We start from the raw sequence: 27,438 nt of genomic DNA, 5'->3' as shown, positions 1-27,438 counted from the left end.
CTCCTTCAGTAATGTGGCAAGATACAAGATTAACTCAAAGAAATCAGGAGCCCTCCTATATACAAATGATAAGTGGGCTGAGAAAAAATCAAATAACATCACCCTTTACAATAGCCACGGATAATATAAAATACCTTGAGGTAACTCTAACTGAGCAAGTGAAAGACCTATATGATAAGAAATTTAAATTTCTGAAAAAAGAAATTGAAGAAGACATCAGAAAATGGAAAGATCTACCATGCTCATGGATAGATAGGATTAACATAGTAAAAATGACAATCTTACCAAAAGCAATCTACACATTCAATGGAATACCCATCAAAATCTCAACACAATTCTTCACAGACTTGAAAGAACAATATTCAACATCATATGGAAAAACAAAAACCCAGGATAGCAAAAAGAATCCTGTCCAATAAAGCAACCCCTGGAGGCATCACCATCCCTGACCTCAAGCTTTACTATAGAGCTATAGTAAAAAAAAAAAAAAAAAAGAAAGAAAGAAAAAAGAAAAAAATCAGCTTGGTATTGGCATAAAAACTGACATGTAGACCAATGGAATCAAATTGAAGACCCCGACATTAACACACACATCTATGAACACCTGATTTTTGACAAAGAAATCAAAACTGTACAATGGAAAAAAGAAAGCATCTTCAACAAATGGTGCTGGCATAACTGGATGTCAACATGCAGAAAACTGCAAATAGATCCATATCTGTCACCATGCATAAAATTCAATTCCAAATGGATCAATGCCCTCAACACAAATCCAGTTACACTGAACTTGATAGAAGAAAAAGTAGGAAGTAGTTGTAGTTGAAAGTTTTCCTGTGTCCTGGCTAGCCAGCTATAGGGACAAATCTCTCCCACTTGTGTCCCCCAGGTAAATACACAGAGGCTTATATTAATTATAACTGCTTATAAAAGCTCAGGCTTATTACTGACTAGCTCTTACATTTAAATTAACCCATAATTCTTATTTATGTTTAATCATGTGGCTTGTACCTTTTCTCAGTTCTGCCTGGTCATCTTGCTTCCTAAATTTCTGGCTAGCAACTCCTGACTCAGCCTTTGCTCTTCCCAGAATTCTCCTCATCTACTCACTCTGCCTATACTTTCTGCCTGGCTACTGGCCAATCAGCATTTTATTAAATGAGTGTACAAGGGCATTATCCCACAACAAGTAGTCTTGAAGGCATTGAAATGGGAGACCACTTCCTAAATATAATACCAGTAGCACAGACACTGAGAGCAACAATTAATAAATAGGACCGCCTGAAACTGAAATGCTTTTGTAGGGCAAAGGACAAGGTCATTAAGACAAAACAACAGCCTACAGAATGTGAAAAGATCTTCACCAGACCCACATCTGACAGAGGTCTGATATCCAAAATATATAAAGAATTCAAGAAATTAGACATCAAAATACCAAACAATCCATTTAAAAAATGGACTACAGAGCTAAACAAAGAATTCTCAACAGAAGTATCTCAAGTGGCTAAAAGACATTTAAGAAATTGCTCAACATCCTTAGGTATCAGGGAAATGCAAATAAAAACAACTCTGAGATACCATCTTACACCTGTCAGAGTGGCTATGATCAAAAACACTGATAATAGCTTATGTTGGAGAGGATATGGAGGAAAGGGAACACTCCTCCACTGTTGGTGGGAATGCAAACTTGTACAACTACTGTGGAAATCAGTATGGCAGTTTCTCAGAAAATTGGGAATCAATCTATCTCAAGACCCAGCTATACCACTCTTGGGCATGTACCCAAGGAATTTCAGTCATACCACAAGGACACATGCTCAACTATGTTCATAGCAGCATTATTCATAATAGCCAGAACCTGGAAACAACCTAGATGCCCCTCAGCTGAAGAATGGATAAGTAAGGTGGCTCATATACACAATAGAGTACTACTCAGCAGTAAAAAATCAATGACAACATGAAATTTGCAGGCAAATGGATATAACTAGAAAATAACACCCTGAGTGAGATAACCCAGACTTAGAAGGGCAAACCTGATATGTACTTGCTCATAAGTGCACACTAGATGTAAAGCAAAGGATAACCAAATTACAACTCACAGCTCCAAAGAAGCTAGCTAATAAGGAGGACCCAAAGAAGAATGAATGGATCACCCTGTGAAGGAGAAAGAGATGAGATCTCCATGAACAAACTTGCAGTGGGGGGGGGGCTTTGTCTAATAACTGATGAATACAAGTGCAGAGATTCAAAGCCAAGCACCAGGCCAGGCTCTAGGAGTCCAGTTGATGAGAGAAAAGAGGGATTCTATGAGCAAGAGGCATCAAGATCACAATGGGGAAACCTACAGAGACAACCATGCAACCTAGTGGGAACTCAGGAACTGTGGACTAATAGCTGTGGAGCCCCCCTGGACCACACGAGGCCTTCTGCATAGGAGAGATAGTTGAATAGGTTGAACTGATAAGGGGACCCCTGGCAGTGGGATCAGGATCCATCCCTGGTGCATGATCAGGCCTTTTGGAGCCCAGTGCCTATGGTGGGACACCTTACACAACCTTGGTGTAGGGGGAGGGCTTTGGACCTGTCTCTACTGAATGTGCCAGGCTCTTCTGACTCCCCATTCGAGGGCTTGCCTTGGAGGAGGCAGGAATGGGGGGTGGGGTGGGGTGGGAGGGAAGGCTGTGGGGCGAGAGGAGGGAGGAGAGGGGGATCTGTGGTTGGTACATAAATTGAATAGAAAATTTCTCAATAATAAAAAAAGACGAAAAAAGAAATTAAAAATGTATTTATATTAAAAAACAACTATATTCCTAACACAATTTTAATATTAATAGTTTTGGAAACTGTATGTGCAAGAATATATTTCTGTCCTTCCCTTAGACATGCTTCTTGCCATGATTTGAAGTCAGTGTCTGTTTCATAAATATCTACATATTAATAGGTACATGGGGCTGGAGAACCAGCTCAGTGACTCAGAGTGCAGGCTGCTCTCACAGAGAAACCTGAGTTCAGCTCCCAGGATACAAATCAGGCAGCTCACAAACATCAGTTATAATGAGAAATTGCATAAACTTTGGTAATTTATTTCCTCTTTGTAAAACCTGTGGGCATGTTTGAGTATGAGTTGTCTTAATTTGAGGAAAAATTAATCATCAGCATGCATATATATAAGGAAATATGTATATATTTATACACATGATTGTGTGCATATATGTGAATATTCACAGAAACATAGACTCACATATACAGTCATGTACGCTGATTTATTCATTCACTGCAGCATGAATGAACACACCCAAATTGAATTTCAATTTAAACTAATTCTATCTACCAGCATTATCCATCAATAAGTGTGTGCTTATGTGTATATGTATATGTACCTGAACATGTATATGCATATCTATACATATATCAAAGTAAAATCAAAAGACTGATTTATTTTTAAATTGAAGATATCAAACAGAACTAAGGAGATGGCTCAGTACTTAACGTACTTGCAATATAAGCATGAGGTCCTGAATTTGATCATGCAAAAGGGAAATATAGAAAAGTGAGGTGGAGAACTGTGTTCCTGTATTCCCAATATGGCATTCATGGAGACAGGGTATCACTGTCCAGTTGAGTACAGCTAAATCAGAAAGCAAGGGGTTCAGAAAGAGACTATGTTTAAAATAAAATGAAGAAAAGCTGAGGAAGGTAACCAGTGCTGACTGTGGCCTCAACGAGCACAGGCAGTGACATGCATGAGAATTCACACACAACCTCACAACAGGAGCTAAGAAATTAGAATATAAAAATAATTTAAAATTTCAAAGAGACATCACAATCAGTTCTCATAAATCTTTCCAGGTATTTGTCTACATATTAAATATTGAAATTCAGCCAGACCTGATTGAAGTTGCTTGGCCATTTGATCATAACTTCATTGATAAACAAGCCTTGATCTCGTGGACTCCTGGAGACAAACTCTCCTACTTTAACTAGAAATGAATAATGATTTGTATGTCCCTTAAAATTTTGTATATCATACTTTTCCACATGATTCTTGTTCTCATCAAAGCATATTTGGTCTCCAGCAGCATTTGTAAATTGAATTTTTCTCAGAAAAGGATGAAGCTGGAGAGAGACATCAATTGGGTATGAGTAGTGCATACAAATCTCTCACTTGTGGTCCCTAAGAGCAATCCTCTTTCTCTCTCCCTGCTCTGGCTTTCTTTTTGAAGAGGCTTCATGTGAGCAATTGTCTCCCCCACTTGTTCCAGTGAGATGAACTTTTCTCCCTATGAAATTAATGTAGAAGTAGCTGAACACAAAGAAAAATGTTGTCTAAGGAGTGGAACATAGTGCAGGGTGGACAGGCCCTGTGTCTCTCCCCAGCAAGAGAAAAATGTCTCTAATTAGAAAATATAGATTATTTCTGAGTGAATCTGGAGCAAAATGGAAGCAACACTATGTCTATTGGTTTATAAGTGTTAAGATATTTACCTTCTTTATGGCACACCATGAACCTATGTGTGTATGGTTAGGTAGGTAGATAGGTATACATATAGATATAGTGTCTGGACTTGATAATATTAGCAGGGGTTCATGCAAAATTCCAAACTGTTGAAAATATATATTAATATGCAGAAATTTTGTATGCCATTTGTACTTCAGGAAATTGGAAATAGACTCACTGCCTGCCTCCAATCCTTAATTCAGTTTGGGTCACAACTTTTGTCTTTCAACTTTGATAAGAACAATATTGGAGTCAAAATTAAAATCTAAATGTTCTGTGATTAAGCTAGATTTTTAAAAAGATTACTTTTATTTTTATATTAATTTATTTTATGTATGAATTTCCTTCCTGGACATATGTATGTGCACTACACATGTTCCTGGTGCCCGTTAAGACCAGAAGAGGGTGCTGGATTGAGTGGAAGTGGACTTGGAGACATTTGTAAGCTGCTATGTAGACACTAGGAATTGAACCTGCATCTTGTCAAGAGCAGCAGTTACATCTGACTTCACAGTCCTCTCTGGTCCCTAGATTTGTATTATTTTTAATTATGTGTATTGCCTATGTGTATGCATGTATATTCCCAAACTGTATTCCTGATATCTGCAGAGAGCAGAAGAGAGTGTCACATTCCTAAGACCTGGAGTTACAGACAACTGTGAGCTGCCATGCTAACAACCAAACACAGGTCCTCTGACTGAGCATCAAGTGCCCCAAATGCTGAGCCATCCCTCCAGCTTGATTTCATTACGTATTTAAATTAATACAATGGGTTAATTTTTCACATTCTGAGATTCATTATTGTATTAACTAATTAACAACTCATTTCATAAAGAACTGTTTTTTTAGATATTCAGTTTTCTGTACAAGAGACACACTAACTTACCTAAGATCACATCTCTGGAAGCCATGTTCACAAACAGTGTCAATGTCTATGTCAAATATTGATATTCATAATATTAAAAGCTACATAGTACACTAAACCTTCAGAGTTCATTTTCTATTTATCTACTTTAGACTGAATGAAAATGAAATAAAAATGAAAAGTTTGTTCAACAAACTTCTTGATGATCACCTATTTGAAGGGGAACATCAAGGCTCATAGGTATAATTGAGTCCTAAGTTTATATCAGGATGGTTTAAGCCCAAACATACCCACTTGTAACTATAAAAAGGTGATATGGCCTAGGCTCATGAGCACCATCTGTATTATAATATTTAATGATGGAGGCATGGTCTTCGATTTCTCCTCAATTTTATCTTATTTAAGAGTAAATAGTCTGTAAAAAGCAAATTTTTTCTCAGTTACTTTTGAGGTTATGGCAGGCTATTTTTATTTTCCATAAAAGTTTCTCCCCATAGTCTTGGGTGGTTAAATATATATTATATTTTATGTGAAATAGCTGCTGTTAGATATGGTGACTATGTCTCTATCTGATGGCATCAGATATATTCCATGAAACTGTGTAAATTTTTATTATTGAACTTGCTAATTTTGACAATCATTGATTTTTGGATATTTTAACAGAATTTCATTTCATAAAAGGAAAACATTTCTTAAAATATACACAAATTTCATGTCTTGAAATCAAAGCTACAGTAGCCCAAATTGTGCACCATAATTACAGACACATACACACCCACTGTGAAAAACTCTTTCCATTTTGCCTTTTATTTTTACTATAAGATGAAAACGTGTTCTATGTTTGACTTCAGTGACTCAAGTGCTAATAAGTTCCCAGTGCTACCCTTGCTTTTGAGATAGGCTTACCTGCCAGGGTAGAAGCCTGTCGTGGTTTGTGTCTTCATGAGATCCCATTTCTGTTGTCCTCAGAAGCATTTTATGGAGGGTGTGGGCCACTGCATACACTGCACTCCATATGGAAACGCTAGGCTCAGAAGTGATCATCACATTTATTTCTTGCTTTGTCTTTAGGGATGTATTCAGTGGGCAGGGTTTATGATTTCCACATAGCAGAGGAGGAGGTGAGCAATAAAAATTGTCAATCCAGAATTTATGGAAATAAAGATCTCCTGGGTACCGGGAGGGTGTAAGTGCCTCTAGAAATGGCTTGAAGCCAGGGATATCTCTCTTCTTTGAAAATGAGAAGCTTCCTTCAAAAAAGTCCATAAAATCATTTTTTTCATAGAATACAGACTCTAAGTAAACAAAGTGGGACTTTGCCATGATCCACACCTTCCTTTTGGCGTTCATGATTTCATTTACCACGCAGAAAAATACTAAGTCATCTAAATCACCATAGAATACATGCACATTTACTTGTGTATGTTGGATCAAATACACCAACCCAACATTAGATGTTAACTGAAACTTCCAATTAGCCTGGAGTTTTTCTGTAAAAGCCACACAGATATCTTCTGATACCATCTCTGCTTTCAGGTCAGAGAGGAACTCCTTTCCTTTCAGATCATCGGACACGATGAGCCCTACCCACTTCCAGCCAAAGTGCAGCAGTAGAGAGGTCACCCCTTGGGCTAGAGCTGTGTCTTTAGGAGACATCTGGTAAAGGGATGGGAATGTATCTCTGTCACTTAGCATAGAATCAAAAGTTCCATATGTGACCTGTAGAAGCAAACAGAAAAAAAGGGGATTCTGAGTTTCTAGGTATTTGAATTCCTCACCCTTAGAGAGAAAGTGAGTTCATTAATCGCATAAGGGGATCAGGAAACTGAATGTTGGTAAGGAGACTGTCTTCTGTGATATTAGCTTCTCTCTCTCATTGTGTGATGGAATATGGTCTTTGTCAAGTACTATGGGCTCCAAAGTTATTAAGAACTCTGAAGCGCCGGGCGGTGGTGGCGCACGCCTTTAATCCCAGCACTCGGGAGGCAGAGGCAGGTGGATCTCTGTGAGTTCGAGGCCAGCCTGGGCTACCAAGTGAGTTCCAGGAAAGGCGCAAAGCTACACAGAGAAACCCTGTCTCGAAAAAAACCAAAAAAAAAAAAAAAAAAAAAAAAAGAACTCTGAAGCAAGTGAGTGAACAATATTCTGTTCATGTTAGATTTTAAAGGCACCATGGATTTCTCTTGTTCCAATAACAATGGAACAGAGTATGGGGTGTAGAGATAGACTGCAGAAGCATTACCAAGTGCTTTACTCGGACCACAGGACATCACCTTCCCTAGAACCTCTGCCTTCAGGAATGTAAATAACACATTTTTCACAGATTTCGCTCCTGTGTTAGAAAAGAGCAAATCATGAATATCTGGGGTAACTTCACCAAGCACTGTTGCATCATACTTCCCAAATGATAGGTTTGACAAAGTCATTACCAAGAAACTAATTTAAAATACAAAACTATAAGATGATGGAAATTCCTGTGTATATAATTTTTTCTTACTTTAGGATACATTAAATGTATAAATTGTTTCACTGAGTGATAATAATCAGTTTTACACTGTCTGATTTTATAATTTTGATTATCCATGAGTTAGCACTCACCAAATATTTTCTCTACTTGCAGTGATGCCTACTGATGGTTGCTTTGCTTCAGTAGTGCCTGGCAAGAACTAATTGTCGGGATGTATCTAAGTGGATGTTCTCTGTGAGTGGTACTCTGAGATCTACTTTCCAGAATATAAAATTAAACTCCTTGTAACATTTTCATTTGTTATGGCGCAAGGATTGTCCCAGATTTGTTTACATGTCCTGAACTTACTATTTCTCTATCTGTCAGTCATCGAACACAGGGTTAACTTATATGTTTATACCCCAGCTTGGGCAGTTAGTTATCTGGGTTGTATGTTTTACTTATGAACAGCACTCAGCTATGAGCTGCCAAGTACATCTTGCCAATGACTGGAGATATAATCATGAATATTACTAAGTGATCTTCATAGAAATCCACAGTATTTACTGCTCATGTTTTTCACCACACTCCACTATTGATCATACCAGGATCCACATAATTCTTTCACTTACATTTGAAATCACCAGCAGGAAGCATAGACAACTTCTCCATTTTCTTTTGGTCAGATGTTTTATGTGATTATGGACACCAAAACTTTGCCAACTTACTTGTGGAACTTTGTAGAGCTCTAAAAGTGTTCCAATCGCAGCAGAAAATTCAGGCCTGGTTCCTGCAATGATTCCAAGAGCTTTGTGTTGAGTTTTGCATTTGTAGTTAGGGATAAACTCACTCCTTCCAGACAGCCACATCAGAGGGCCCTCCAAGGTTCTCCGGTGGGAGTTAAAGGCATTGTAGAGGTGGAAACCCAAGGTCACATTGGGAAGCAGGTGGACATCCTTATTGATCTCCTCAATGGCAAAGTAGAAGGCCAGCAAACATTGATAGTTTTTCCATCTCTCTCTAAACAGGAGGGGCAGGATGTTGTGCACAGTCAGGCCACTATTCTCAGTAGTTCCTTAGCAAATTCAGGAAATTAGAGGTCATTAAGTTCTGAATTCTTTTCTGACATATAAAGCTTTTGTGAATGAGCCCCTGTCAGCTCAGAAACATCATGGAATGACTCATGAAGTCTCAGTACTTGGTTTCTTGAAGAGCATAGTGTGGATTTAGTGTTACTTGTCTGTGTCCTGTGCCTATCAGTACATGGTGCTTATGATGTTTCTATTCATGGAAGTATTGGGCAAGGAAAGACACTAGCCTTCTCTCTAGGATTGTGAATAAGAGTTTCATATCCTTTTATTTTGTAATGATTTGATTTCATACTCATTCTTGAAAAGTGTAATAATTTTGTTTGCATGCACGCCTAGTGTTAAAGTGTTTCTTATGGAGATAGACTGAGAGTTAGGCACTAGGCATTCTGCCTCCTGTCGTAGAAAACATTGCAACAATCCCACAACCTACATGATGGTTCAGAACCATCTGTAGATCCAGCCAGGAGCTCCTCTTCTAGCATATTTGGGCCCCAGGCACACATGTGGCATACACACATATACAATAAGGAAAGCACTCAAACACCTGCCATAAAAATAAATAAACCTTTTTGGAAGTGCTTCTGGGGCTTGAGAAGTGACTGAGAAGTTAAGACTACTTGCTGTTCTTGGGGAGCGCTCTAACAGGTCAAAGCAGGTACTCTTTGGGTTACAATAGTGTATACCAGTTTTAAGAAGTTATGTTTTCTCCTCTGCCATCTTCAGTCAGAAGACACACATATGGCATATGGTACACAGATAGACATGTAGGGAAAACACTCATAGACATAAAATAAAAAAAATTAAAAATCGAAAAACTAAGAAAGAAACAAAAGAGAGTTTCTCTAAGCTTGCAGATTAAATGAGTGATAGCATCTCCTGTGTAAGCCAGTGAAAGAATCAAAGTTCATGAAAATAGAATATGAAAAGAGGAAAAGCTCCCAAATCCATGAAGGCAGTGAAGAGTGCTCAGAATGAGAGGAAAGGAAACTCTGGAAGCAGGAAGTTGGGCTGAGCTGTCTCACACAGGTCATTTGGTGGTTGAGGAGTGGTCTCTAGGAGGTGCTTTCAAAACTTTGCTTGACAAGAGCCTGCCTAGTCCCACTGCAGACAAGTCAGAGAATTCATGAGGCCCAAGTCCCCTGGGTTCTGTTGAAGCAGAATCTACCTAGAGGCCTGAGGGCAGCAGGAAGAAATGTAGTTTGTTTACACTGTGTTAATTTGAGATCTATGGCTAGATCCTCTGTTAAGAGAGATCTGTTATTCAAACCTGGTAATTGGAAGCTATGGAGAGAGGGAGAAATTATTCTTCCCCAGGGATTATCCAAAACCAAATATTCACCAGTAAAAGTGCATGCATGGCTAAAAATGTACACATGTGTATCAATGTGTACATGTATATAAATGAATACATGTGCATAAGTGCATCTATGTGTACAAATGTATGCATGTGTACACATGCATGCATGTGTATAAATGAATACATGTATATAAATGTATGCATGTATATAAATGCATATATTGTAAAATGAATAGATGTGTATAAATGTATTCATGTATAAAAATGCATATGTGTATATAAATGTATGCATGAGTATGAATGCATGCAGGTTTATAAATGCATACATATGTATAAATATATGCATGTATAGCATGCTATAGTCTATGCATGCTTATAAAAGAATACATGTGTATAAATGCATGTATGTGTATAAATGAATACTTGTGTATGAATTATGAATTTCTATAAATGCAAATATGTATACAACACAATGTGTACAAAAGTATACATGTGTATAAATATACACGTATAGAAGTATAAGCATGTGTATAAATGCATACAGGTATATAAATGCATACATGTGAATATAATTGCATACTTGTGTATAAATACATACATGTGTACAAATTCATAGATGTGTTTAAATGCATACATGTGTATAATTGTATGCATGTTTATAAATACATACATGAGAATCCCTGGAAAGAGCCGTGTCTGCAAACTGACTGAATAGAACTTCTATGATATGGAAGGTTGAAGTGTTGTAGGTCTAGAGGCTTATTAACTTATTCCAGGCTAACTGTAGTACCCTGAAAAGCCTTTTCTTGGACATGTCTGCAGGTGAGCTAACCTCCTATAACTAGTTAATTAAATATGTTTGAAATCTACTAACTTATGAGACAACTGACTTCCAACAACCTAAAAGCTAAAAATGACATTGCATAGCATCTTGGGTCTGTGGGATAAGTTTTCACATCTTGTCTGTGACTTCCTCTCTGTTGTTTTCACTAATCTTTTGATTTACAAATTTCTTATATTTGACTACAAAAACTTCATGAAACTGCCCCCACCTTGGAACATGGAATCTGGGGTCAGCCAAATCTGTGTTCACCAGCCATAGTCACTCAAATTTGGTTCTAGAATGAGTTGTCTCTTCTGTTTGATCTGAGGGCTGAGGTTTTTCCTATGACACAAAAGCAATACTTAACACGAAACAATAGGTTCAGCTGGTTAAATTTGTGTACTCATTTGTTTATATACGTGTGCATCCTTCTTCATTAAAATGACAAAACAAAATTAATTTGAGAGAGAGTGGGACTGGGAGGACAGGATAGAGTTGGAGGTAGAAAATGAAAGAGAAAATGATAGAATTGCATCTTAAATATTGAGGAGCAGAGAGATCAAAATAAATTGTCTGAGATATTTTTATGAGTACTGTATTTAGTCTGCCACATGTCCTGAGTGATAGAAAGTATAGAACGTTTATTTTAGAGAGCAGGAGTGTAGGAAAATTATGGACCAAAGGGATTAGGCAGCAGGCAAGCTATTCCAGGAAGGACATAAGAAAGAGAGCCCAGCCCTGGGCAACCACAAAACAGGCTTCTCACCAAAGAGTTATCCTGGAGTTTGAACAAAACCTCTGAGACCATGAGGTCAGTAAAAAATACAGAATTGCAAACCTGTTGGTCATTGCAGTGAAGGACAAGACTGTGACATCCTGTTGTCAGTCTGAGAATCACACAGCAGCCCTCTCACCTGGTGATTAATACTGAAAAGGTTTTCAAGGGTCAGCGCCTGTAATGTTCTCATGATATGGTGGCTTCCCAGTCTCAAGTCACCAAGGAGACATCCTCCACCTAAACAGTAATCAGAGCAGTATGGTTGGGGTTGACCCCAAAGAATGAGAAAATCTTGCTAGTTCTCAGAATTCACAGCTCAAAGTAGCTACATGGCTCTGATGTTCAAATGGGGAAAATGGCTCCTATGAGCACAGGCTGGTGGACTTCAGATTCTCATCCAATAAAGACTCAGGAACAACATAAGCCAAAGAAAAGACAAGATTCCACACTGTCAGCTGACCTCCCTCCATATGCTCATCTTCTTTTTTTAATTTTTATACTTGATTCAATTTTCTCCACTCCATTTAGCAGAGTATGTATGCTTAAATTACTTGAGAATACCTTATATGCACAGCATATGTGTTCAGCAAATCTGTGCCACCCCCATTACCACATATTCCTCCCTTATCCTTCCTGACAATTTCTCCACCCAAATTCAAGTGCATTCTCTGTAATTCCCCATAGAGTCCACTCTGCATTACCAACATATACATTATAGCAAGGCCTTCTGCTGCAGTATGGGAATCCTCTCAGTGTTTACACCCTAAATAAAACTGAATTTCCCTTTCCTGAAAGCTATCAAATGCCAAAGGCTCCTCAGGCAGAAAGGCATTCATGATCCTCTATCCCATTAATGTGTTTGGCATCTTTTCCTGCAGGTCCTGTGCAGTAGGTTTGTGTGTGCCATGACCATGTGATGTAAGGAATAATTTCACCCCAAATCATGCACTACTTTTGAATCTTAGAAAAGTCTACCGGTCTTCTGACATGGTCTCTGAGCTTTGGGGAAAAAGTACATGATGAACATGCCCCATGTAGAGCTGAGCACAGTCTCTTATTATCTGGTTGGTGATCACTTATAGGTCTGTGTAATAACCACCAGCTATTGGAACATGAAGCTTCTCTGAAAAGGTATGAAGGAAGTATGCATTGAACTGTCCATATAAAGGTAAGAACTGAAGAGTAAGGTACAATATTTGTCTATTTAGCATAATAATTATAGTAGTTCTCATTTTGGATTAATGGCATGACTAGCCAGAGTTTCTTAGGTCAGTTAAGGGAGTGAGGCATGAGATCTGTCTAATGGAATTGGACCTAAATATAATAAGAATATTATGGGTTATCCTTATAATATTCATGCCACTATAAACATATGCTACCAGTGTGCATATCTTTCCCTGCCAGTCATAGTTGTAGGTTTCACAAATCACCAGTGTGTTAGACAGTTGATTATGTTTTCTTTTTATTAATGTGCATAAAACTTTTCAGCTCTGTGGATGCTAGCAGGTAGGAATAAAGTTTCCATGTCAGCCCCAGCTTGATTTCTCCAAGTCCTATAACTCAAGTATGCAAACACCATCAAATTCTGGAGGGCAACCACGAACAACAAAAATAGCTTGTAGGGGTTGGGGATTTAGCTCAGTGGTAGAGCACTTGCCTAGCAAGCGCAAGGCCCTGGGTTCGGTCCTCAGCTCTGGGGAAAAAAAAAAAAAAAAGACAAAATAACAAAAGAGGTCTAGCCATTGTTCTTTGCCGGGCGGTGGTGGCGCACGCCTTTAATCCCAGCACTCGGGAGGCAGAGGCAGGCGGATCTTTGTGAGTTTGAGGCCAGCCTGGGCTACCAAGTGAGTTCCAGGAAAGGCGCAAAGCTACACAGAGAAACCCTGTCTCGAAAAACCAAAAAAAAAAAATAGCTTGTAATGTTTGGGAGTGTGTTGACAGCATTGACAAACAACTTGAAACATACCTAGCGCTGGGATTTTTGTTTGATGGCCGATGGTATCTGGGAGAAGCACTATTCTGCAGCTATAGAAGGATGACATTTAAATTCCTTAGATATGTATGCATTTTAGGATGCTTCCATATTAATACATTCCCATGTAGTTTTCTCCAAGGTCTTACTGTTAATCCTTCACACACTCCCTCTGCTGATCTGCACTCCCAGAACTCACTGCCTAACCTTTCCTGCTCCAGTATTTCCATTCCCCTGTTCATACCACATGTGCTCCATTCCTCTGCTAGTGAAATCCCTTTTCTATTGCACCTTACTAGTTCCCTGGTTTACATGGGTACACCAGTAAGTAGAGATACCTGAAGATTCAAAATTAGCATCTGCATATGAGAGAAAGCATCTGGCTTTGTCTTATTGTGTCTGGGTTACCCTCTTCAGAGTGGTAATTCCAGCTGCATCCATTACATGTAAATTTTATAATTATATTTGTGTTTTCAGCTGGATAAAATCAGTTGGTGTACATGTACTACAGTTTCATTATCCATACATCAGTAGAGGGACATCTATGCTGCTTTCACTTCGTGGCTACTGTGAATATAGCAACAATGAACCTGGATGTTCAAGAATTTCTTTAGTAGGATGTGTAGGCCTTTACGTATATACCCAGGATTGATAAACATAGAGGATATTGTAGATCTTTTTCCACACTTTTGGAAACCCTCCACACTAATTTACATAGGGCCTACAGCAGTCTGTGGTCCCCTTAACCCACATAAGGGCCAGCATTTGTTGTAATTTACGTTCTTGGGTAAGACAAAATATCAAAGAAGCTTTAATGTTTATTTCACTGGTTGCTGAGGAGATTGAACTCCTTTAAAATCTTTCTCAGCCATTTGTATTTCATGTTTTCTGCATTCTCATTTCAGTGCCATGTGTTTTAAATTGGTTTGTTTGTTTTATCTAGAGTTAAATCAATGCCTGTTGATAAGACATTGGGATCTCTGTTTCCTGTGATCCCAACTTCTCTGGTTTTAGATAAAGTGAGAATGTTTGAGACGCAGTCTTGAGGCCACTCCATGTTGACGTGTGAATGTGTTGTCTAGAGTGTGTGTAGCCTGTGTGTCAGTCACATAGAAAGGGATGCTGCTCCTTTGTTATTTCAGACATTTCCTTCTGACAAATCTCTAGGTCACTTGGAGACATCATGGTTGAAATTCTTGTCACAGGGACACTTACCCTTCTCTCTCCCATCCTTGCTCTCCCTCCCAGTGTGTTCCCTCCTTATGCCTGGAGCTTGCTCTGCATACTCCTCATGTGCCTTCTCCAATACCTTTTCCTTCTCAGACTTGGAGATTCCATTAATCCTAGTTGTCTTATTGCACATGACTTGGCCTCAGGACAGCTCAGTGACCATAGATGGCACACTGGATTTCCAAATGCCCACAGACTGTAACAATTTCTGTTATCATAAGCATATGATCCCAAACTAAATTCTCATTCTCTCTCTCTCTCTCTCTCTCTCTCTCTTTCTCTCTCTCTCTCTCTCTCTCTCTCTCTGCCTCTTCTCTCAAAAATCTCTTGTCTCTGCTCTTGTGTTATCTCAGAGCCCTCTTTTCTCTCTGCTTGCTCCAGTCCCTTCTCTCACCACTGTATACACTTTTACAAGCATTCACATATATTTTGGGTATGGACAATATTATAATATTAAAATTGTTTCATGCTTTTGTGTTCTATAAATAAAGTGTCTGTGGGGTTGGGTATTAGTTCTCTCCCTCCAGACCTGAGCATTCTGTTTAAGGGTTTTGTTCATATCTGTCCTGTGTCAGGTGAGCCACCTCAACCTGTGACAAGAGAAGTAGAGAAAGCAGAATAGCACAGGGAACGATGCTGTGTGTTTAAAAACAGCTAAAAAGTAAATTATTCCCGATACAGGTCAGGGATGCTAATCTGCTTCCCTCTCTTACATCCCTAAAACTTTTACTAAAGTATAAAGTTTATCTTTATGTTTGTAAGAAAAGTCTGTAAACTTTCTCTATCTCAGGCTTTGTAAATTCATTGAATGTGGTTGAAAAATCTGTAAAATCTGTAACAAAAAGTTAGGGTAAAATTTATTTTAAAAAAAGGATTGAGAGACATAAAATCTATATCATGCTTCTGTGTAACTTTAACTTAACTCTTGTTCTGGAAGATCCATCTGACACAGCACACTGTATATGTGACTTTAATTCAATTACTGCTTGTGGAAAACAGAACTTACAGCAAATGTTTGATGAATCTGCCAGCTCTCACTGGACCAAGAGGTGAGGGACTCTTCTCCCACCCAGACAGTCCTGCCTCTTGGACCCAGGCCCTGGGACACAGGCAGTCCCCAAGAACCCCGACCCAACTCTGTCCCAGTTGCTGGCCAGCAAGAAAAAGTCCTGTGGGTAGACTCCCCTGCCGAAATCCCCCACTGGACCCTGCAATCTACAAGACCAATGCCCTACCCAATACCCATCTGCATGTGACCCCAGTTACTTCCAGAGATAAGGAATCTACCAGCTCTCATTAGACCAAGAGGTGAGTAACTCTTCTCCTACCCAAAGATCCAGGCCCTAGGACACAGCCTGTCCATGAGAACCCCCACCCAACTCTGCCCAATTGCCAGCCAGTAGAAAAAACTCCTGTGGGCAAGCTCCTCTACCAAAACCCCCCATCAGACCCTGCATTCTACAGGACCCACGCCTTACCACAATAACCATCTGCCTGCGACACCAGTAACTTCCTGATACATGAAAAACGCCAGCTCTCATTGGACAAAGAGTTGCTGGCCAGGAGGTAAGATTCCTGTGTCAGGCTCCCCCACCAAAACTCCCCATAGGACCCAGCAATCTACAAGACCCATACCCTACCCCAATAGCATCACCCTGGGATACCAGTAGATTCCTGAGACACACAATCTGCTAGCTCATATTGGATCAAAAGATGCTTCCTGAGACACAGAATCTGCCAGCTCTGACTGAACCAAGATCCCTAATAAGACCAAGAGAGGCTCCCTGAGTCTCAGAATCAGCTAGCTTTGACTGGACCAAGAACAGTTCCCTGACATACAGAATCTGCCAGCTTCAATTAGACCAAGAGCTAAGATTGGACCCAGAAAGGCCCCCACTGCGACACAGATACAGAAAGCACAGAGTGGACCAAAAGCACCTCACTTTGACACAGGCACCTTTTGCAACTATTGGAGGAAGAAATGGGTAGATGTCAGTGCAAAAATACATACAACAGCATAAAGAGCAATCTGGCATCACCAAAACCTAGCCCTCCTGCAACAGCAAGATCTGAATATCACAATGTAGAAGAAGGTAACCTTAAAAATAACTAAATAAAGATGCTAGAGGCCTTTAAAGAGGAAATAAAATTTCCCCTTAAAGAAACTGAGGGAAAGACAAATGAAGAAATCAATAAATCCCTTAAGGAAAGCCAAGAAAACCATGAAAAAGCAAGTAAACATGTGAAGGAAACAGTTCAAGACCTGAAATTTTAAATAGAAACGATGAAGAAGACACAAAAAGAGAAAATGCTGGAAATAGAAAATCTGATTAAACAAACAGGAAACACAGATGCAAGCATAACCAACAGAATACAAGAGATGGAAGAGAGAATCTTTGGTATAGAAGATACAGCAGAGGAAATAGATTCACTGGTAAAAGAAAACAGTAAAGCCAAAAGAGTCATAACACAAAATATCCAGGAAATCTTGGATACCATGAAAAGGCTAAACATATGAATAATAGGGATAGAAGAAGGAGAAGAATACCAACTCAAAGGCACAGAAAATATATTCAACAAAATCATGAAAGATATTTCCCAACATAAAGAAGGAAATACCTATGAAGATACAAGAAGTTTATAGAACGCCAAATAGACTAGAACCCCCAAAAAAGTCTTCTAACCACATAATAATTAAACCAATAAACATACAGAATAAAGAAAGAATATTAAGAGCAGCAAAGTTTCTCCTTTCTCAGTCAAGTGACTTAAAAGGCAGACCAATCAGAATAACACCTGACTCCTCAATGGAGACTTTGAAAGCCAGAAGGTCCTGGACAGATGTAATGCAGACAATAAGAGACTATGAATGCCAGCCTAGGTTAATATACCCAGCAAAACTTTCAATCACCATAGACAAACTGAACAAGATATTACAAGACAAAGCCAGATTGAAATAATACCTATCCACAAAACCAGCCCTACAGAAAGCACTAGAAGGAAAACTCCAACCTAAGGAAGTCAGATGTACCCTTGAAACCACAAGCAACAGATAACCCCAAAATAAGGAAAATACACACACACTAAAACCAAAAAAATACTAGTTATTAACATCCCTTAATATCGATGGACTCCATTCTCCTATAAAAGGACATAGGTTAACAGAATAGATACAAAATCAGGAACTATTCTTCTTGGGCACACACCTCAATTTTAAAGATAGGCACTACCTCAGAGTAAAAGACTGAGAAAAGACTTTCCAATCAAATGGACTTAAGAAGCAAGATGGTGTAACTATCCTAACATCTAACAAAATAGACTTCAAACTAAAATTAATCAGGAAGGACACAACATATTCATGACAGGAAAGATCCACCAAGATGAAGTCTCAATTCTGAACACTTATGCCCCAAATACAAAGGCACTCACATATGTAAAAGAAACATTACTAAAGCTTAAATCACACATCAAACCCCATACATTAATAGTGGGAGACTTCAACACTCCACTCTCACCACTGGACAGATCTGTGAGATCAAAACTTAACAGAGAAATAAGGGACCTAACAGATGTTATGACTCAAATGACCTTAAGTGATATCTACAGAACATTCTACCCTAACAACAAACAATATATGTTCTTTTCAGAACCCCATGGAACTTTCTCTAAAATCAACCAGATACTCAGTCACAGAGCAAATCTCACCAGATACAAAAAATGGAATAACCTCATGTATTCAATTGGACCACTATGGCTTAAAGTTAGATTTTAGCAACAAAAATTACATAAAGCCTACAATCTCATGGAAACTGAATAATGTCCAACTGAATCACCACTGGGTCAAAAAAGAAATAAAGAAAGATATTAAAGACTTCCTAGAATTCAATGAAAATCTGGGTACTACATACCCAATCTTGTGGACACTATGAAATCAGTGCTAAGAGGAAAATTCATAGCACTAAATGCCCACATAAAGAAGTTGGGGAAATTTCACACTAGTGACTTAACAGCACACTTTAACAACTCCAGAACAAAAGGAAGCAAAGAAGCAAAGTCACCCAGGAGGAATAGATGCCAGGAAATAATCAAATTGAGAGTTGAAATCAATAAAATGGAAACAGAGAAAACAAATCAAAGAATCAATGAAGGAAAGAGTTGGTTCTTTGAGAAAATCAACAAGATAGACAAACCCTTATCCAAGCTAACCAAAAGGCAGAGAGAGAGCATCTAAATTAATAAAACCAGAAATGAAAAGAGAGACATAACAACAGACAACAAGAAAATACAGAGAATCACCAGGTCATACTTCAAAATTAGAAAATTTAAAAGAAATGGACAATTTTCTATTTAGGTACCACATACCAAAGTCAAACCAAGATGAGAAAAACAATTTAAATAGACCACTAACAGCTCAGGAAATAGAAACAGTCATTAAAAGTCTCCCAGCCAAAAAAAAAAAAAAAAACAGCACAGGACCAGATGGCTTCAATGCAGAATTCTACCAGATTTTCAAAGAATATTTAATACCAATACTCTTCAAATTGTTCCACACAATAGAAACATACAGAATATTATAAAACTCCTTTTATGAGGCTATAGTTACTCTGATTCCCAAGCCACACAAAGATGCAACAAAGAAAGAGAGTTACAGATCAATCTCCCTCATGAACATTGATGCAAAAATACTCAATAAAATATTGGCAACCGAATCCAAGAACACATCAAAAAATTATCCACCATGATCAAGTAGACTTCATCTCAGAGATGCAAAGATGGTTCAGCACATGAAAATCTGTCAATGTAATACACCATATAAAAAAACTGAAAGAAAAAAACCCACATGATCATCTCATTAGATGCTGAAAAGGCCCTTGACAAAATCCAACACCCCTTCGTGGTAAAGGTCTTGGAGAGATCAGTAATACAATGAACGTACATAAACATAATAAAGACAATTTACAGTAAGCCAACAGCCAACAAAAAATTAAATGGAGAGAAACTCAAAGCAATTTCACTAAAATGAGAACAAGACAAGGCTGTCTACTCTCTCAATATCTATTCAATATAGCACTTGAAGTTCTAGCCAGAGTAATAAGACAAAAAAGGAGATCAAAGGAATACAAATTGGAAAGGAAGAAGTCAAACTTTCACTATTTGTAGACGATATGATAGTATACATAAGTGACCCCCAAAATTCTACCAGGGAACATCTGCAGCTGATAAACACTTTCAGTAATGTGGCAGGATACAAGATTAACTCAATAAAAATTTAGCTCTCCTGCATACAAATGATAAAGGGGCTGAAAAAGAAATCAGAGAAACATCACCCTTTACCATAGCCACAAATAATATAAAATACCTTGGGGTAACTCTAACTAAGCAAGTGAAAGATCTGTATTACAAATACTTCAAGTCTTTGAAGAAACTGAAGGCGATATCAGAAAATGGAAAGATCTCCCACTCTCATTGATAGGTAGGATTAACATAGTTAAAATGAAAATCTTACCAAAAGCAATCTACTGATTGAATGCAGTCTCCATCAAAATCCCAACACAATTTTTCCCATACCTGGAAAGAACAATACTCAACTTCATATGGAAAAACAAAAATCCAAGATAGATAAAACAAACCTCTACAGTAAAGCAACCTCTGGAGGCATCACCATCCCTGACCTCAGGTCTACTACAGCTATAGTCATAAAAACAACTTTGTATTGGCATAAAAAACAATCTGTGGACCAACAGAATCAAATTGAAGACCTGACATTAATCCACATGCCTGCGAACATCTGATTTCTGACAAAGAAGCTAAACTGTACAATGTGGACTGTAATTATGGTTTAAGGTTTTACTTTGATGCTAAAGGATCTTCAATTAAATCTTCAACTCAAAATTTTAGGGCTCAGATTGACAGGGATAAAACTATAAAATTCTAATCTTATACAAACTATGAACTTGGTATAAATTGTAGAAGATCATTAAGACACGCAAGTTAATGGTCAGTTGTAGTTAGATAGGCCCATAGGGTCAAGGAAATTGGCTCAGACCAGGAGCCAAGGCATGCACATAATGTACTTCCAACCTGGAGCCAACCTGCAGTCTGGCTGAGGGCCTAGCAACAGGAGCTATCAGAGTTCCTGGTCACTGTCAGAGGTCCTGACTGCTGTCAGAGTTCCTGATCATGCAGAGTCTGCCTAGGACCTAGCAACAGTCCCTGTCTAAGTTTCTAATCATGCCCAGCCAATGAAGGATGACCACACAGACTAGGCACTAGGGAGGAGGGTATATAAGGGCTTCCCTCTTATTGAATAAGAGAGTTCGTTATTTGCCTTCAATGGACTCTTGGTGTCTGTGCCGATGATGCTGTGCATTCTCACCCACTACCCCAAGGGAGCCATTAGAATCTAAGCAACAGTCAGTTACTTTATAAATGATCAAACTTTTTACTGTGCTCCGAACTGTGGTTTTGGTAATGCTGAGTATAAATGTAATTCATTTACAGAGGGGTAAGCCATAGCCTTCTGTACATGCTATCAAAGACAAGCACAAAGCAAGTAACTGAAAATAAGTAAAGTTTGTTTAAAATCAGGTATAGTTAATAAATCAGATGATGTCCCTCACACTGCTCAGAGAGATCTGCTGAAAATGGAATGTAGACTATTTAACAAAAAAAAAGCTTCCCCTGATACACAAAAATACCAGCTTCTAGAATCAGCTTCTAAGACTATTCACAAATATGGTGGAAGAACATACTCCTCCTTGACCTTTCCTCAGTTGTGCTAATGTGGACGACTGGGCTCATACCTGGCACACAATTTACCCACCACCAGGTCCATGCCAAAATGTGGACACTATTGAGTTAGATGCCCTACTCTGCCTTCTCTCTCTCTCTCTCTCTCTCTCTCTCTCTATATATATATATATATATATATATATATATATATATATATATATATATATAGAGAGAGAGAGAGAGAGAGAGAGAGAGAGAGAGAGAGAGAGAGAGTGAGAGAGAGAGAGAGAGTATAAAACTTGGTCAGAAGAAAAAGTATTCATGTTTGTAACTGAGAACCATCCTTTGGGTCCCCAAGTTTTTACTAAGTCTATAAAGTACAAATCTACACCAGCTGTACACAAACACTGGTTTTGTTCTTTTATACAATGAGAATTTAAGCCCCGATTACAGACAGTGTTCATGACAATATATATCTAAAACTTTTATCTCTGAGAGTAAACTTAAAAAAATTAATGTAAGCTTCAGGAAGTCGTGACTTGAATCCACCTATGACAGATCAAACAGACTCCTGAAAAAAGCTCCTGTCAGTTAACAGTTCAAGCTTTCCTCTCTACTGCCTATCCCTGAAGATAGACTCTCTCCTTCTCCTGGCCTTGGGACTCAATTCGCCTCCTGCTGTAGCATGATCCTGAACTACATACAGTCTTTCCATCCTGTGAAAGTATTCCTAAGAGAACTTTAAGTGCTAAATAAGTTAGGCATGTATGTTGGCATTTTTCTTTTCACATACTCCATAATACCACAACTACCAGGACTACAGGCATGGAAGACTGTTTCCTGCTCACAGAGCAGTGCATGGATTGGACCTTCAAGAAGATACTTTTCAGTAGAGGACGATCTTAATCTAGAATTGATGTTCAAATGAACAAAGGTACCAAGAATAGCAACAATAGAAAAAAAGTAGGAAATATGAAAAAGCAAGGTCAAATAAATTCTCCACAATATCATAACAAACCAACAAATGAACTCAAAGATACTGAGAGAGACCAAGTGCCAGATGAGTAGTTCAAAAGGCAAAAAGATGATATCCTAAAAGAACATGGAAACAAGCAAGCAAAACCAACTGGGCATTGAGACGAGATGCAACACTGTACAGGAAAACCAAGGCTGAGGGACAAGAACCACAGCAATTATATATATATATATTATATATATATATATATATATATATATATATATATATATATAATATATATATATATATATATAAAGACTCAGTATCAAGGAAGTCAAATCCTAAATGGAAACTGAGATTCTTCCAGGGGAGAGAACAGATAGAAATGTTGGAAATGAAAAACACAAAACCTCCAATAAAAATACAGGGGAAAGTGACCCCAGGAGAACTGACTAAGCAGAAGACAGACTATCAGCCATGAAGGATGTGATTTCAGAACACTGCATTAAAATATCAATAAGGAATTAATAAGTAATAAACATGACCACAGTGTCTAAACTCTGAGATATTTTATAAAAGACATGGATAATTTTTTGCATAGGTATCAAATACCAAAATTAAATCAAGATCAAATAAATAATTTAAATAGACTTACAAACCCCAAGGCAATAGAAGCAGTTACCAAAAGTGTCCCAACCAATAAAAGCCCAGGGCCAGATGCTTTCAGCCTAGAACCTACCAGAATTTCAAAGAAGATCCTGAAATTGTTTCAAACAATAGAAACAAAAGAAACATTGTCACTCTATTTGTGAGGCTACAGTTACCCTGATACCCAAATCATACAAAGATGGAACTAGGAAAGAGAATTACAGACCAATCTCCCTCATGAACATTGATGCAAAAATTCTCAATAAAACACTAGCAAACCAAATCCAAGTAAACATTTAAAAAGGTTGGATAAAGCACAGGGACAAATAACCAAATGAATGGAAGCACAGGATCTATGAACCAAAGGCTGAGGGGCCCCCAACTGGATCAGGCCCCCTGAATGGGTGAGACAGTCATTTGGCTTGATCTGTTTGGGAGGCAGCTGTGTGTTGGTGCCGGGTCCTGGGCTCGTTGCATGAGTTGGCTGTTTGAATCCTGGGACCTATGCAGGGACGCTTGGCTCGGTCTGGGATGGGGGGACTGGACCTGGCTGGACTGAGTCTACCAGGTCGATCCCGTCCTCGGGGGAGACCTTGATCTGGAGGAGGTGGGAATGGGGGGTGGGGTGGGGGGAGGAGGAGGGGGGCGAGAGTGGGAGAACAGGGGAATCTGTGGCTATTATGTTGAACTAATTGATGTTGTAAAATAAATTTACTAAAAAAAAAAAAAAAAAAAAAAAAAAAAGATATTTTAAAGAGACCAATGCAAGAACCTGAGGGAGAGGAGATGCACTAAGGACATGGGGATTTAGCAGAAACTATCCAGGCCTGTAGAAAGAAAGAGACATTCTGACAGGAGGCATTTAGATTCTCAAAAATATGAGAACAGAGTGGAGCCTCTCCTTGTCATGTTAGAGTCAATGTGTGAAAACAATATAAGCCTGTCCACGGACACACAGAATGGACTGACACAAAAGTTGTTTTCCCTCTTTGATCTCTACCTGACTGAAAAATAAACAAGAGGAAAGCAAAGGTCTGTAAGATGCATAATGAAGGAGGAAAGTTTGCAAATGAGTTTCACATTTCTGTGTATACAGTTCATTATATTCAAAGGAATTACATGTGCACAGAGGAGCACGCACTGTCATGTAGCCAGAATACCCTTAGCACAGTCACACAATTACTTACGGAAAATTATCAAATATATCTGGTTTGATCTCAAAAAACATATGGCTTTTGTAGAATCCTTCCATTGTGATGTAAATGGGAACAAATGCACCTAGGATGATGTCAGCCTTCATGTAGGTGCTGGGCTTCCAGTAATCAAAGCATCTCTGGTGAGTCACTTCCCCTAATGTAAACAAAGACTGCAGGAGTAGGAAGAGACAAAGCAGAGGAAGGGACATGTCAGGGTCTGCACCACACAGAGACAATGTCCTGCAACTAGGCTGAGCTGTGGAGGAGATGATTGGCTTAGGTCATGGAACAGGCTCAGACCTCAACAATGTCATAGGAGACTCTGTATGCTACAGCTGTTCCTGATGTTGCATCAGGCTCTGAGGCTGCACATAGTCTATGGTTCTCATGCCAGACAAGGGCACAGACAGAAGCAAAGTCCAGACAACTGAGGGTAAGTCAGAGTGCTGAGCTTCTCCCTAACTGTAACTAGAGTGGCCGTGAATTTTCTGGCTTTTCTTGATTCTATTCCGCTCTCACACATGTGCTCTGGGGAATCTCCCAGTCCTGGGGCTCTGCACCTGCATCCTCTATGCTGGTGAAAAATATGTTTGTTTCTTTCCTTCTTCACCCACCTCTATGATTTCATAATGGTCCACAGTGGCTTTGAAGAGCGCCATAGCCACAGACAGAATTGTGGGTCGTCAATCCAGATTGTTTGATTTAGACACAGATAAAAATTATAAACACTGAGAAAAAGCAATAGCTGGCCGCCACAAAGCATGCACTTGTAATATTCCATACAATGATTTCACAAGAGGGTGAAGTGGTGATGACAGTTTCTAGTGTCTGCCATTCAGAAGCACAATGAACTTGTATCTATCTTGACTTCCTGGTCTGCTTTCTCCTCATTGTAGAAATAATTATGAAGATGGAGAAAGGAGTAAGGACATTCCAGACAAGTACAGATCATTTCCCACCTCAACCATCCAAAATATTAAGATTCCCAAGCAGTATTCTGTGTTCTGCTATTAGTAGACTCTGGTACATCCTTTCCCCTCTACATTTTTAAAAATTCACAGTGAAATAGAATCATACTTGAGTTATACATTTCTTCCTCTCTCCTGTAATGCTATTCATCAGAAATACCATTGATATACTGTTATATATTATGGATAATTATTATATAGTATAAGACAAATCAAATTTTGTATATGTATATAAGTTAGATAGGTAGAAACAATTTATGAAAAAAAAGAGGCCATGGATTTTCAAAGGAGCAATGAGGACTACACTGGGGAATTTGTAGTACATAAATGGACGGAGAAATCATGCAATAAATTAAAAAATGGATGTCTCTTATGTATAAGCTTACAAAATTTTGATTATTGGAATCCTTAAAAAATATACAAAGTACTTTTCAATTCAACACTGTGTATTTAGTAGTAGTAGTAGTAGTAGTAGTAGTAGTAGTAGTAGTAGTAGTTCTGCACACACCTTGAAGTATTTCTTTAAATTATCCCTCTTTTGTCACTGAAATGTGTTCTTTGACAAGCAATTCCTCAACACCCTGATATTCAGTCTCTCACAGTCACCATTCAAACTTAGGTAAGGGGATTGACTTTAGGATCCAGGTTTGAATGAGGTCAGACAGCATTTGATTTTTTGTGCCTAGCTCATGTTCCTGAACATAATCTCTGCATTCATCTGTATGTTCAAAATAATAGGATTGCCTTTCTTGAAAGGTTTAATACTACTTATATGTATGTAGGAATACATATGTATATACATACACATATATGCATGATGCATGTAACAACAGTTACTGATGATACAACTCCTGATAATCAAAGAGCCCATGGAGGGCTGTATGGCAAAATTTGAAGGGAGGAAAGGGAGGTGAGAGCAGGCATGATTATAATACAATCTCAAAACCAAAAGAAAAATGTTTTCTCTGCATTAAAAAATCAAATAATACAATATCTTGTATTCATGTGTTGAAGGACAATCAAGTCATATTTAACTGTGTGCACTCTAAATTAAGCTTCATTAAACATGAGTGGAGATGTGTCCTTGATCAGCACATGTCATGTGTTGTTTTTGTATGTATGATGTTGGAATTACTCAGTGTATAAAGTGAATACTCTATTTTTAATTGACTGAGGAATTCTTATGTTATTTTCCCTGCTAACTCTGTAATATTAACTTATTTCTGTCTTGGTTAGGGTTTCTATTACTCTTATAAAGGAAAACAATTAACTTTTGTGGCTCTCTTACAATTCAGAGGTTACTGCATTATCATCACGGTGAGAAGAAAGGGTGCATACAGGTAGACATGGCACTAGAGCAGGAGCTGAGAGTCCCTACATATTGACTTGGAAGCAACATGAAGTGATCTGATTCACTAATCTTGAGCATATATGAGAACTCAAAGCCTGCCTCCACAGTGACACACTTCTTCCAATAAGGCCACATCCATACCAACAAAAGCATATCTCCTAATAGTGCCCCTCTGTGGGGAGCCATCTCTTACCCCGACATTTCCCCCAGGGTACTCTTGAGTAAGAGCAGCAGGAAATATTAGTTAGAAGGATAGAGAGAAGGGAAACAGAGAGAAATGCAGGATAGTCTCAAGAGGGCCTGGATCCTAATCCATCAGGCCTCGACTATCTCTGCCCCAGGGAATTTAAAGGTGTGCCAAGAGGTGGAACAAAAGGCCTCCCTCCTGCCCTCACAAAGCCAAGTGCAGACCATCTCAGACACCTGCACTCAGGCCCATGGTGCAATCATTCTCTCTTTGCAGACCTGCTAGGTAAAGCCACTAGGAAACCTAAAAATGAGCTCCAATAGGTCCCCCTTCTTAATATATGAAAAACCACAACCTCCCTCCCCCATTAAGAGCTCACAGCAATCTCCCTACCTGTCACG

At 38.6% G+C, this 27,438-nt stretch overlaps 1 protein-coding gene across 1 annotated transcript in view; it reads right to left on the bottom strand.

Moving 5' to 3' along the window:
- Positions 1 to 24,740, bottom strand: part of LOC143270436 (vomeronasal type-2 receptor 26-like) — a 45,150-nt gene extending 20,410 nt beyond the window's left edge. The window contains exons 1-4 of the mRNA XM_076560363.1: positions 24,523 to 24,740; positions 8,535 to 8,826; positions 6,267 to 7,079; positions 3,886 to 4,113 (exon numbers count right to left, since the gene is read on the bottom strand). Coding sequence (XP_076416478.1) covers positions 3,886 to 4,113; positions 6,267 to 7,079; positions 8,535 to 8,826; positions 24,523 to 24,740 — 1,551 coding nt within the window. The remainder of the gene's footprint in view (positions 1 to 3,885; positions 4,114 to 6,266; positions 7,080 to 8,534; positions 8,827 to 24,522) is intronic.
- Positions 24,741 to 27,438: the final 2,698 nt, after the last annotated feature.

Source organism: Peromyscus maniculatus, chromosome 23, assembly GCF_049852395.1.
Source record: "Peromyscus maniculatus bairdii isolate BWxNUB_F1_BW_parent chromosome 23, HU_Pman_BW_mat_3.1, whole genome shotgun sequence".
In the NCBI taxonomy this organism is placed as follows: domain Eukaryota; kingdom Metazoa; phylum Chordata; class Mammalia; order Rodentia; family Cricetidae; genus Peromyscus; species Peromyscus maniculatus.
This window is presented reverse-complemented; position numbering and strand designations above follow the sequence as displayed.